This window comes from Rhinolophus ferrumequinum, chromosome 8 (assembly GCF_004115265.2).
Source record: "Rhinolophus ferrumequinum isolate MPI-CBG mRhiFer1 chromosome 8, mRhiFer1_v1.p, whole genome shotgun sequence".
In the NCBI taxonomy this organism is placed as follows: Eukaryota; Metazoa; Chordata; class Mammalia; order Chiroptera; family Rhinolophidae; genus Rhinolophus; species Rhinolophus ferrumequinum.
In genome coordinates this window covers 70869349-70883120 of record NC_046291.1, presented here as the reverse complement: position 1 = coordinate 70883120, position 13772 = coordinate 70869349, and the positions used below count along the sequence as shown (strand labels likewise).

Sequence of the window (13772 nt, the reverse complement as noted above, 5' to 3'; positions counted from 1 at the left end):
ACTTACAGCCTAATGCCATTATTTTAAAAAAGGGGGGGATAGTTTGAAGGGTGGGTGAGGTGGGGAAGGCGTCGGGGAGGAATGATCTGAAATGGCCTTTTGAGTTCTTCCAGTTCTGAACTAACTCATCGTGAAAAGGATCATCCAATCATTTTCACCCTGAGGGTCTCGGTTTTCAGTTTCTATATTCTCCAAAATAGGGGGTTGGCCTCCCCCTCTCCGAGTTCGGTGGGGTCTGGCTCACTCACTCTTATGTTCCATTTACCGAGCGGGCCAGGCTGGGAACTGGCCGGCCCTGGCTCCCCGCCGCTTGCCAAGCACTAAGCGCCCCAGGTGTCACCTAACAAGGAGTCTGCCGGGCCTCCCTTCCATCCCGCGGAGGATCCGTGAGGTTTCCCAGCGGAGCCGGAGGCCGGGGCTGCCCTCTGCGGGCGGACCCACCTGTCCGGCCTCGGGCCTGTCCCGGTGCCCCAGGTGTCTCGGGGCGGGGAGGAGCCGCGCCCGGCCCCGCCCCGCGCGGCCGCAGCCAACGCCGGCCCCGGGCGGGCGCGCTCCGAGCCGAGGCCGGGAGCCGGGCGAGCGCGCGGAGAGGCCCCGCGGGCGCGGGCGGGGCAGGTGAGCGGGGCGGTCGCAGCGGGCCGGGGACGGTGGTCGGCTGGGGGATGGCGGAGCTCTCGCTGGGGCCCGGGGGGGGCCGCGTGGCTGCGGCGGGCAATGCGGGGCGCCCCGCCCGACGCGCCGCGGGGAGCGAGGCGCGCGGGGATCGCGGCGCAGCGGAGGGGTCGGAGTCCAGTAGCTGGCTTCGGACCAACAGCTGGGAACATCTGGACCGGGCAGGAACTAGGGGCACGGGCAGGGCGGGGGCTGTGTGGCTCTTTAAGTGGCCAGGGTGCCGCGGAGGCACTGTTTTCGTGGCGCTGGTGAGAAGAAGAGGGGCTGGGGGGGCTGGACTGCCGAGGAGAGCCTGGAGCTGGGGCGGGGGTTCAGGCCGACAGAGGAGCGGGCAGCGGGCTCCAGCCTGAGTCTGCGGCGCTTCACAGGGGCCCGCGCCGTGCTGATGCCCTCTGTATTCGGCTCTTTACTTTTGGTGTTGGTGTTGAATAATCGTCTTACACATGGGTTACCTGGGGCTTCCGAAAAGCTGACTGTGCAAAGCTGCTGTGACTCCAGGGACCTTAGGTTGTGAGGCTGCAGGTCTATGTGCCCTGGGGCGTTGTGAGAGCTGGAGGTGGAGGGGCGCTCTCCAACTCCCAGGGCCTGGCAATCAGGGTGATAAAGTGGAAAAAGTCTAGAATGGTGTTTAAACTGTAGTTACTAGCTGTGTTACCCTGAACAAATTGCTTAACTTCGCTGATCCTAGTTTCCTCAAAAGGTAAAGTGGATATTATAATCATTAGAACAGCCTTAAGTTAAATCATGCTGGTAAAGTATCTAGCATAATGCTTAATGAGAAAGTTCTCTCCATTTTTTTTTTAGATGTTAATGTAACACTTTATGCCTTCCAGAAGTCTCCACACATTTCTGGACAGAAGGGCGATCCAGGAGGCTTAGATTACCCTCTTTTAGGAGGGAACATGGTGGTGGTGGTGGTGGTGGTGGGTGTTTTTTTGGGGGAGGAGGCATTATTTTATTTTTTTTTAAGCACTCTGACTTGTTCATGGCTAGGCTGCTCTGGGCTGTCTTACTTCCTGACACCATCCTAGAGGCCAGCATTGAGAGGTGCTGGTGCATGGGCCCTTCAGATAGAAAGAGTATTGGTAGACAGCTCTCATCATTGCTGACTGTATTTGTCGGAATTCTTTCCTTTGGGTTGGGTTTTCTTCACTTGGAACTTGCCTTATGCAATATAGAAATTGATTGGGTCACATAAATGAAAGGGCTGAGGGATTTAGTTTCAGGCATAGTTAGATCCAGGGGCTCCAATAAGGTTGCAGGTCTTTCCCCTCGGTGTTGACTGATTCTTGGTATGGAGTGATACATAGCACTGGCACCCACTCTTACCTGCTCCTTCAGAGAGGGGGTGGGTGGGGTGGGAGGAGTCTCTTCCATCTCCTCCATCATTGTAATAAATCTTGTCCATACACTAGCCCAAAGCAGGGTGAAGCCGTCTCAGTGGACAGGGAGTGGGTTTCCACCATAGAAGTGGGTACTTTACCCAGGTGTCATCAGTGTTTGGGAGGGATTAGTTCAGCTACTGTGACAGTGCCAGGCCAGCTGCTGGGGACTGGGGAGGGGCAGTTCCTAATGAGAAGGCTGCATTCTGGACAGATGAAAATAGGACATGGCCATTGCCCTATGTCTACCTGAGCTTCATCTAAATGAAGTCCACAGCAGAGTGCAGGCTGCCCGGATGCCATAGCTGTCTCTGAGTCGTCAAGTCTTTTCCAAGACATGAAAGTATTCTGCATGTTCATCTTTTCATTTATTGTTTTGTTCATTCATCCACTCAACATGTAATAAATGCCCAGCATATGCCGAGGCCTCTGCCGAGGGTGAAAATGCCTGCTTTTGAGAAGCTCACAGTCTAGCTGGAAAGGCAGATGTGCAGATAACACTGTCGGGAATGGTTAATGGGGGGTATAGTGAAGATTTCCCAGGGAAACTGTTGTTAATGTCTAAAATGGAGATGAGTAGGACTGCTCTAGTAGAAAAAGTTGGAGGCACTTTTCAGGCCATGTGGGAGGATACCAGTTAGGGCACTTTCTGTTGTAAGTAACATTATTTAGGTTACTTTACTGTCTTGTGTAAAAGGTCTGGAGGTGCGTGGTTCAAAGTGGTCACAGCTCTAGGGTGGGTTCTTGAAGGTTCTCTTGGTTTTCTCTGTTCTGCCAGAGTGTGACTGGGCTGCCATCATGCTTTCAAAACAGGGAGGGAGAGACAAGGCTTTCTTCTTTGTGTTTCTCTAGATAACAAAGGACAAAATTCCCCAGAAGTTCCCTGTGCCATTACCAGGTACCACTGGTCGGAATGGTCACATGACCACCCTAAACCAGTTACTAGTAAAGGAGAAGAGAATGGCATGAATGTTTCGGCCAAGCAATCATCTGGAGTTGGGGAAGGGGCTCACCTTCCTTGAGCACATGGACGCTCCATGTCTGAACAAAATCAGAATTCTGTTAGCAAGGAAGAAAGTGTGACTGCAGTTCGGGCTGTGAGGTAGGCAGTCAAGCATGTCTCCCGCAGGTGGTGACAGAAGATGAAAGCCATGGCCCAAAGGGGCCGTTAGGAGAAGTTCAGTATAACAGGAGACGGACAGGCTGTGGCTGGGAGAAGGAAAGGAGCTGAGGCTGGAGACGCAGGCAGAGGCAGGAGTACCTACGTCAGATACTGCTCTGGATATCACTAAGAAGCACAAATCTTGGTCCCACTCCTCTAAGAACTAACACTCAAACCCTGGAAAGGTTTTCCTGAAGTTTTCGTGGTCCCATTAGTAAGAGCAGCAGTGGCTCACGCTGTGGTGGTCATTCTCGAGGGGTGGGTTGGGGTAGAGGAGCCGAGGACGGGCTGTGTGTAGTGTGAAAAAGCTTCACAGCCAGTTCTGCGGTGCCTCCCACTCCCCAGCCCTCCCCAGTACCTTCCCTTCACCTTCCCTCATGCCCCCGTGAATCACGTCTTCATTTCAGTATTTACCTGCCTTCAAGCTAATGGACTGGGACTTGGTGAGGAAGCAGTTTAGTGGTAGATCCGGGACTAGAAAACAATTGTGCAGACAATGAGCACAGCGAGTGACTACTCAGTAGTTGTGTGTAGGAGGAAACCAGCCTCTGTGTACTGTGTTTAAAGCATTTAGCCTGTTTTCATTGGCAGTATGAGTTGAGTGCTGCTTTTTGTTTCCATTTGACTGGTGACCATTGGTGGACATTTGGAGTAGATTGGGCAACCTGGGATGCTCCTTCTCTTGATCCTCCATCCTCAGTGTCTAGTTGGCATAGAAATTGGCAAACAGATCTGGTCATTAATCCTGGCAGAAAGGAGGGAGTGAGAGCAGCATATTTTGTTATTTCCATCAGCAGTACTGCCATGGGCTGGCCAGAATCACTGGAAGGTTGTGAGGGAATGAGGTAGAGAGATACCTTGGGCAGTCATTCATTCCTTTTATTATATTGAGCATCTGCTGTGTGCCAGACACTGTTCGGGTTGCTGGTGATAAAAGAGCACATAAGAAAGAAAAAGTCTCTGTTCTCATGGAGCTTACAATCTACTGTTTCCTATGCCAGGTGGTGAGAAGTACTATAATGAAAACAGGTTAAGAAAAGAGTGCAATCGTTGGAAATAAATTAGCCATAGTACTGGAAATCTTCAAGGTTTATTCTTTCCTCGGGTTTCCAGCAGAGAAATATTCTTTGAGCAGGTATGGTATTGGGCAAAAAAAAAAAAAGCCACAGATGTTCACTGGGAAGAAGAGAGTTACATATTGAATAACTTGATCTTAGAGGATCTCTTTCATGCAGAATGTCTTTGTTTGTTATACTTCACATTGTTCCCAAACATGATTTACAATGACTTACAAAATATACCAGGTGAAGAGAAATAAGTGAAGAAATATGAGCAAAGGGAAAATCAAGGTCATTTCTTTCATCATAGTGTTCTGGAATTGTTTAGTTTTGGTACAGGGGAAGGAGGAAGTATGGTGATTTAAAATGTGATGATTCATGCTCAGGGTTCATTCTTTAAAAGGTGAGAAAATAAATTTTGATGACTCAGGAAGTTATAACTTTTTTTGTTGTTATTTAAAGAACTGATTTTATTTGATAGGAAAAGTCGTCTCCTTACTAAGTAAGGACTTATATGAAATTCACCTCCTGAGTTGAAAGGAAACTAATTTTTTTAGATCAACATAAAGTGTATCAGAGGTTAATGGAGATCAAAAGCCTAATTCCATTGTCAAGTAATATGGTACAGATGAAAATTGGTGACAAGTTTGGCTCTATCACTGACTGGAAAAAATATACAAATTCAAATAAAAATTTACAGCATAGAAGTGCTATGCAGAGGTAATTTTGATTACCTAATTTTACTGGGTTGTTTGTTTTCTTATTGTCAAGTTTTGAAAATTCTTTACGTAATCTAGATATACGTTCTTTGTCAGAAATGTGACTTACAAATAATTTTTCCAATTTGTGCCTTATCATGTTATTCCCATAAAATGATCTTTTTCAGGGCAAAGTTTTTAAATTTTGATAAACCAATTTATCAACCTTTTTATGGATCAAACTTTCATTGTTGTATCTAAGAATTCTTTGCCTAACCAAAAGTTTTGAAAATTTTTCTACATTTTCTGCTAGAGTTTCATAGTTTTATGCTTTACATTTAAGTCTATAATCCATTTTGGTCTAATTGTTATATAAGGTGTAAGGTATAAGGTATATGAGTCAACAAATTTTTTTTTCTTCTTTTGGCACGTGGAAGTTCAAGTGTTCCAGCACCATTTGTTGAAAAGACTATCCTTTCCCTATGGAATTGTCTTGACACTTTTGTTGAAAATCAATTGGCCATAAATATAATTATTTATTTCTGGACTCTGAATTGTATTCCATTGATCTATATGCGTACTTTGTGCCAACGCTACACTGTCTTGATTACTGACTTTATAAGCTTTGAAAGCAGATAGTGTAAGTTCTCCAACTTTGTTCTTTTTCAAAATTGTTAAGACTCCTCTAGTTCTTTTGCCTTTCCGTATAAATTGTAGAACCATCTTGTCAAACTCCTGCTGGGATTTTAAATGGGACTGCATCGGATCTATAGATTAATTTAGGAAGAATAGATATGTTTACAATATTGAGTCTTCTACTCCACGTACACAATATAGCTTAAGTCTCCATTTATTTAAGTTTCTTTCCTTATTTTTCTATCAGTATGCTGTAGTTTTCAGGATATAGGTTTTGCACATGTTTCGTTGATTTATCCTTAAGTGTTTCAATTTTGGGGTTGCTCTTGTTGCTAATATGTAAAAATACAATTGATTTTTGTATATTGACATATTCCGTTACTTTGCTACAGTCACTTATTTGTTCTAGGAGGTTTACTTGTAGATTCTTTGGGATTCTCTACATAGACAATGATGTCTTCTGTGAATAAAGACAGTTTTATGTCTTCCTTTCCAATCCGGATGCCTTTTATTTCTTTTCTTGCCTTATCATGCTGCTTAAGAATTCCAGTACAATGTTGAACAGGAGTGGTGAGAAAGAGTTTTCCTTGTTTCTTATTATAGGGGAGAAATAATCATACACTATTAATTATGGTGATGGCTGAGATTTTTTGTAGATGCCCTATGAGGTTACGGAATTTCCTTTGTATTCTATTATGAATGGATTTGGAATTTTGTTGAATGCTTTTTCTCCATCTATTGAAGGGATTGTATGATTTTTCTTTATATTTACTATGGTGAATAACACTGATTTTCAGTATTGAAGCAGCCTTGTATTCGTTGGATAAATACCATTTGGTTGTGTTGTATTTTTGAAAGAGAATGTATAGGATTAGTATTTTTTCTTCCTCCCTTGTTTGGTAGAATTAATTAGTGAAACCATTTGGGACTAGAGTTTTCTTTGATGGAAGGTTTTTAACTATGAATTTAATTTCTTTAATAGATATAAGATAATTCAGGTTGCCTCTTTTTTCTTGATAAGTTTTGGTAGTTTGTATCTTTCAAGAAATTGGTTTACTTGACCTGAGTTGTCAAGTTTATGCATATAGACTTGTTTGTGGTAGTGTTATGTTATCTATTTAATATGTGTGGGGTCTATAGTGATATCCTCCCTTTCACTCCTGATATTGGTAATTTGTGTCTTTAATCTTTTTCTTACTCTGTCTAGAAGTTTATCAATTTTGTTGATCTTTTAAAGATCCAGATTTTGATTTCATTAATTTTGTCTTTTATTTTTCTGTTTTAACTTAGTTGATTTCTGTTCTTTATTATTTCCTTCCTTTTGCTTGCTTTAGGTTTAATTTACTCTCCTATTTTCTTAAGGAGTAAGCTTTTATTACTAATCTGAGATTTTTCTTCTGTTTTAATATAAACATTTGGTGCTATAAATGTCCCTCTACCATTGCTTTAGCTGCATTCCACAATTTTGAAATGTGATTTTCATTTTCATTTATTTTGAATTAAAATATTTAAAAATTTTCCTTGAGACTTCCTTTTGACCCACGTGTTACTTGAAAGTATATCATTAAATTTTCACATATTTGGGAATTTTCCAGAAGTCTTTTGTGTTACTGATTTCTAGTTCAGTTTTATTATTATCTCACAATATAATTTGCATATTTTCTATTGTAAAAAATTTGTTCATGTTTGTTTTATGGCCCAGAATATGGTCTATCTTGGTAAATGTTCAGTGTGCACTGAAAAGAATTTGTATTCTGCTATTGTTGGGTAGAATGCTCCAGAAATATTAGGTCAAGCTGCTTGGTAAAATTGTTCAGGTCTTCTCTATCTTTACTTATTTTCTGTCTACTTGTTTTATCAATGACAGGGAGGAATGGTAGGGTCTCTAGCTAAAATTATAGATTTTTTTTTTTTTAAAGATTTTATTGGGGAAGGGGAACAGGACTTTATTGGGGAACAGTATGTACTTCCAGGCCTGTTTTCCAAGTCAAGTTGTTGTCCTTTCAATCTTAGTTGTGGAGGGTGCCGTTCAGCTTCAAGTTGTTGTCCTTTCAGTCTTAGTTGTGTCGGGCGCAGCTCAGCTCCAGGTCCAGTTGCCGTTGCTAGTTGCAGGGGGCACAGCCCACCATCCCTTGCGGGAGTTGAACCGGCAACCTTGTGGTTGAGAGGATGCGCTCCAACCAACTGAGCCATCCAGGAGCTCAGCGGCAGCTCAGCTCAAGGTGCCGTGTTCATTGCAGGGGGCGGAGCCCACCATCCCTTGCGGAACTTGAGGAATTGAACTGGCAACCTTGTGGTTGAGAGCCCACTGGCCCATGTGGGAATCGAACTGGCAGCCTTCGGAGTTAGGAGCATGGAGCTCTAACCGCCTGAGCCACCGGGCTGGCCCTAAAATTATAGATTATTTTTGTTTCTCCCTTCAGTAATATCACTTTTTGCTTCTTATATTTTGACCATCTCTTCTTAAGTGCATATCCATTTGCACTTGGAGAATTGATTCCTTTCTTATTGTATAATACTCCACTTTATTCCTGTTAATATTCCTTGTTAATATTAATACTTTTGGGTGTTAATAGTATAACTACTCCAGCTTTCTTTTGGTTAGTGTTTACATCCTATTCTTTTTCCTGTTCTTTTCCTTTTAACCAATCTCTGTCTGTATATTTATGGGGGGTTTCTTGTAAACGTCATATAATTGGGGCATACGTTTTTAGCCAAGATGACAATATCTGTCTTTTAATTGGTATGTTAGATCATTCACACTTACTATGATATTGATATGGCTTAATGAAAGTCTAGCATTTTTGCCATGCTATTTTCTATTATTCTATCTGTCTTGTTGTTATTGTTGTTTTCCCTACTTCTTGAGCATTTTTTATGATTCCCTTTTATCTCCACTATGGACTTCTTATTTATGTATCTTTAACATTTCTTTTTTTCAGAGTTCAGCTTTTAGTAGAACATGTTACAAAAGAGGTTTAGTCAAAAAGACCAAAGCTCATGTCATCATCAGACTCCTCAGATTCTTCTTTCTTTGCTTCCACTTTCTTCTCCTCAGCTGGGGCAGCAGTGGTGGAGGGGGCAGGACCTCCTGATGGGGCAGCGCCAGCTGCCCGAGCAGACCCACCAGCCCCTACATTGCAGATGAGGCTCCCCATGTTGACCTCGGCCAGAGCCTTTGCAAACAAGCCTGGCTAGAAAGGTTCAACATTTACATCAGCTGCTTTAATGAGGGCACTGATCTTATCCTCTGTGACTGTCACCTCCTCGTTGTGCAGGATGAGGGCTGAGTAGATGGAGGCGAGCTCCAAGATGGAGCCCATGGTGCCCGCGAGTGCGGGGCGAGCACTGCCGGGTGTGGTGCTAGGCGCCAGATGAAGTGAGGGCCTCACTCAATGTGGCCTTAGCTTCTCGGAAGGACCAAGCACCTTACACCTTACTGGTAGCTGAGGAAAGGGGCCTTTAACATTTTTCAGTTATATGCATATATATGTATAGCTCAGAGTGTATTTTCGAGTAGTATACTGTTTTATGTGTAGTGTATAGGACCTTCACCAGTATATTCCTGATTTTTCTTTTCCATCCTTTGTGTTATTGTTATCATTTTTATAAATATATATTGTAAATAAAACCTTGCTACTATTTTGCTTTAAACAAGCGGTCAGCAAACTTTTTTCTGTAAAAGGCAAGAAAGTAAATATTAGGCTTTGAGGCTACATGTGGTCTCTGTTGCGTATTTTTCTTCTGTTTTTAAACAACATTTTAAAAACATAAAACCATTCTTAGCTTGTAACTCATACTAAAACAGATGATGGGCTGGATTTGGCTTGCAGGCCATAGTTTTTGGACTCTTGCTTTAAATATTCAGTTATCTTTTATAGCAATTAAAAATAAGAAAAATGTGAATTTTATTTGATTTGCATTTATTCCATTTCCAGCACTTCATTCTTTTGTGTAGATCTGAGTTTCTGTCTGACCCCATATTCTTCCTGAATAATTTTATTTAGCAATTCTTATAGTGTAGGTGCCTTGGCAATGAATTCTTTCAGTTGTTGTTCGTCTATGACAGTCCTCATTTGTCCTTCATTTTTTGGAAGATATTATCATTGGGTATAGAATTCTGGATTGGCAATTTTTTTTCTTCTAGCACTTTAAAGATGTTTCATTGCCTTCTTCTTTGCTTGCCTCCTGAGAAGAAGTCTTCTGTAATTCTTATCTTTGTTCCTTTGTACTTAATGTTGCATTTTTCTCTCACTCATTCAATACTTTCTTTTTGTCTTTGGTTTTCAACTGTTTGAATATGATATGCCTGTGTGTGTCCACGTGTGCACACACATGCTTGGTGTTTAACCTGGTTGGTATTTTTGAACTTCTTGGCTCTGTGGTTTAGTGTCCGTCATTGATTTTGAAAAAATTTCAGCAGTTATTCAAATATTTCTTCTGCCCTATTGTTTCTTTTCTCCTTCTGCAATTGTGATTACATTTAGGTTAGAATTTTTTTTGGTAGTGTTTCACAGCTGTTGGACAATTTTTTTATTTGTTTGGTTTCATTCTTTTTTTCCTCTCTTCTTGTTTTAGTTTGGGTAATTTCTGCTGACCTATTTTCAGATTCACTGATTCTTTTCTTGGTTGTGTCAAATCTATTGAAGAATATCTGTTGAAAGCATTCTTAATTTCTGTTAGAGTGTTTAGCCTTTAAAACATTTCCATTTGATTCTGATAGTTTCTATCTCTCTGTCAAAATTATACATTTGATCTTTCATGTTGTACACCTTTTCCATTAGAGTCTTTTACAATTAATTATGGTTATTTTAAATCTGTCTGATATCTTCAACATTTGAGTCATATCTGAGTCTAGTTTTTTAATTGCTATGTTTCTTGGTGGTGTAATTTTGTGTGTGTGTGTGTGTGTGTGTGTGTGTGTGTGCTCTGTAATGTTTTGTCGAGAATGTGACATCTTGTGTGGGACATTAGAGATTGAGATAAATAGTTTTTATGCATGGAAATGGGTATGCCTTTCTGTTTCTACTAGAAAGGGCCGATCATTCTAGTCAGGAGTTGAACTGGATTTGAAGTGTTGTTGCTGTGATTATCCTCAGTGCACCACAGACTTCGGATTCCTCTTGAGTTACCTTGAGTTTAGAGTTGGGGCTGGTTTGCCATAGGGCTTTTCTCAGTATCTGTTTCAGTGTCAGCCTTACGTTTTTCTTTTGTACTGTGCCCAAAAGTGGTCCGTCTCTGTGCTCTTTCAACTCTTCCAGCAGCATACCATTATTATTTGTTACCTGATGCTTGTTAGCCAGTAGCCATGTAAATCTGGCTCAGGTAAACAAGTGCACATATCTTGTATCTTTTTGCAGGTGCTTAGGTCTCCTTAGATTTTGGGCTAACTTGTTCCTCTGTGACCTCAGCTGTCTAATGGATTCAGCAAAGTTATGAACTTGCAGTCTGTGTGGCTTTTAATTTGTTGTAAGCATAGGAGTGATGCTCTTTCCAGCCATGAGCAGAATTCAAAAGCCTTGATTTGATGTGTTCTAGCTCGCTCTTTTTATGATCTTCATGTAAAACCCTGGTGCTGTTTTCCTTCTGTTTGTGCTTTGTGCAATGTTATTGATACATGTTATACATATGAATCAGTGATTCTCAATGTTACCTGGGGAATGTTAAACAAAATAAAACTCTTGGGCTTCAGTGTTTCGCTTGATATACCGCATTTCCCTGAAAATGAGACCTAGACAGACAATCAACTCTAATGCATCTTTTGGAGCAAAAATTAATATAAGACCCTGTCTTATCTTATTATAATATAAGACCGGGTATGATATATAATATAATATAATACCGGGTCTTATATTAATTTTTGCTCCAAAAGATGCATTAGAGCTGATTGTCTGGCTAGGTCAGAGGTGTCCAAACTGCGGCCCGCAATTCATTTTTAATTGGCCTGCAGCAAATTCCAAAAATATATTTAGTTTACTTAAATAAACCAGGTGAGGCAATACATACTTCACCTTGAGTGAGTGGCCCGGCTGGTTGTGTATTTTACTTCATATGGCCCTTGGTGAAAAACGTTGAAAAAAGTTTGGACGTTGAAAGACCCTGAGCTAGGTCTTATTTTTGGGGAAACACGGTATGTATGGATCCAGGGAAGGGTATCTTTTAAAAGATCCCCAAGTGATTCTGATGTACTTCTAGGCTGAGACCTCCTGAGCTAAGTATCACTTACAACTTTTCCTTTCACAAGGTGCTATTCCAGTATAAACTCCCAAATGAAACTTCAGGCTGTATGTATTTACTCTTGTGACTTCTGTGGAATTGTTTTCCTTCTAATTGTGCCTTCAGTGGTAGTTACTTGCCTGTAATCGACTGATAGTTTCATAGAATGGGGAGGAAACTTAGAGTTCTTCTCATTTCACTTTCTACTACTTAACGTGAATGTCCTCCATGACAAACTATGGCTTTGATGCTGATGCAGTCTTTTAGATACTGGAAACTCTCTGCTATTCAAAATAATACACCCCATTGTGTGATAGTTTTACTTGTTACAAGTGTTTTCCTTTTACTGAATTGAAATGTATCCTTCTATAATTTACTAAGTGGTTTGTCTAATTAACAGCCTTGTAAAATGTGTGGAAAGAAATCTGTTTGTGTGACCCAGTACACATGTGTGTGCATGTCTGTGCATGTGCGCACACACTCATACCCATGAGAAGCCCTTTATGAAACAGCACTTATTGTAAGTCTTGTACTTCTACATTGATATCATGACCCACCAGTGAGTTGGTTTTTTGCTGGATGAAAAGTGCCTCTCCAGCCCATATTCCAGCAGATAAACTTTCAGAGGTTTCAAGACAGCTCTCCTGGCACCTCAGAGTTTTCTTGTGCCTGGTGTAGTGCTGGTTCCTTCAGCTGTGTCAGCTTTCTCACCACTCTGGCCAGTGTCTCACACTAGATGGACTTCAGTGTGCGGTGTCGTCCACAAATGAATGGCCTCGTTCACAGCCAGGGCTCTGCAGGTGGGCAGATCCTTTCAGAGTAGAGGAAGAGTTCCTTGACTTTTTCTGGGCACCATTTCTAGTCACTGGCTCAAATTCAGTGGGATGTCAGTTGAAGCCGTCTCTTGAACATTGTTGATGGCTTTTCTTTGTAATTTTTATGTGTCCCACTTTTTTTCATATTAATAACATGTTATCCTAATTAACTATTATACATATGTGTCTTTATTTTCCAAGAGACTGTGAACTCCTTAGATGTCAAGAAGAACAGTTCATTCTTTTTGTTCGTAAGTAGTGATCAGTACAAAATCATAATTGGTTGAGGTAATCTTAAAGAACTGTGTTCACAGTCAAGAAAGTTTGGCCTTTTAGCACCATTGCTTTGCTAACGGTTTTGCTACTAACCTTATTTATAACTTGCCGACACAAGGGCTTAATAGCCCTGCATTTACTTTGGGCAATGGACAGACTGGGTAATCTAGATGAACTGGTCCCCTTAGTACTCATGCATGAGATACTGTGACTGGTTCTAGGTGAGATGCCCGTACTTCACAGCTTACAGAGCATTTGGGGACACATGACATGCAAGATGAGTGTCAATGAGTTGTGTAGTGGGTATGTGCTCTTAGAGGTCACAGGTGAAAGAAAAGCCACACAGGTAAGAAAGACTTGATTTTGGCCTGCAAGGTAAATATCAGACATATGGAGTGGAAGGTATTTGGAGGTGGGCAGGATTTGGAAGCGGAAGAAAGCTGGTTTAGTAGTCTCCCAAGTTCTATGAAAGCTCTGCTCTCACTGGGAGTGACTTGGATCCATAGGATCTGAGAGAAAATGTAGGTAAGATTCAGAAGGAAATGTAATTTAAACTGTTTCTATAGCAGGATAGACATTCACAGAATGTGACAGGCTCAACTCCCCTCACTCCCCCCCGACCTCTGAGCCTTCAGAGACTCTGACTCTGAGACATGTAGTTTGAGTGTTGTTCCGGAAGCTACTAATTGTCACAGTGAGGGTCAGCTTGCCAGGGCCATTTCAGGGCCAGTAGCTCTGGCTCTACCTTTGCGTGACTTCCATCAAGTTTACAGCAACCATTCGTAGCCACTGACCTAATTTTTTTCTACTTTCTCTTCTCAGAGGGCTCGATGGGATGTATAATAAGACACATACTT

The 13772-nt window shown here is 41.8% G+C and overlaps 2 protein-coding genes across 2 annotated transcripts in view; one reads left to right on the top strand and one right to left on the bottom strand.

Annotated features, from left to right (window-relative positions):
- Positions 1–525: 525 nt before the first annotated feature.
- LYPD6B (LY6/PLAUR domain containing 6B) overlaps positions 526–13772 on the top strand; it is a 155486-nt gene continuing 142239 nt past the window's right edge. Inside the window, exon 1 of the mRNA XM_033111686.1 lies at positions 526–615. The gene's annotated coding sequence lies outside the window, so the exon portion shown is untranslated. The remainder of the gene's footprint in view (positions 616–13772) is intronic.
- LOC117025677 (60S acidic ribosomal protein P1-like) lies at positions 8586–8931 on the bottom strand. The gene is made up of 2 exons (XM_033111692.1): positions 8847–8931; positions 8586–8798 (listed from the first exon to the last, which is right to left on the bottom strand). Exons 1-2 carry the CDS (start codon positions 8929–8931, stop codon positions 8587–8589), a joined length of 297 nt encoding a protein of 98 aa, XP_032967583.1. The 3' UTR covers position 8586.

What these genes read in the sequence shown, in the direction of transcription:
- LOC117025677 (XM_033111692.1), bottom strand. Translation starts at nt 8,931, where the DNA reads ATGGGCTCCATCTTGGAGCTCGCCTCCATCTACTCAGCCCTCATCCTG. An exon ending in AGTCACAGAGGATAAGATCA is followed by an intron (nt 8,799 to 8,846) that starts GTGCCCTCATTA and finishes CTTTCTAGCCAG; the next exon opens with GCTTGTTTGCAAAGGCTCTG.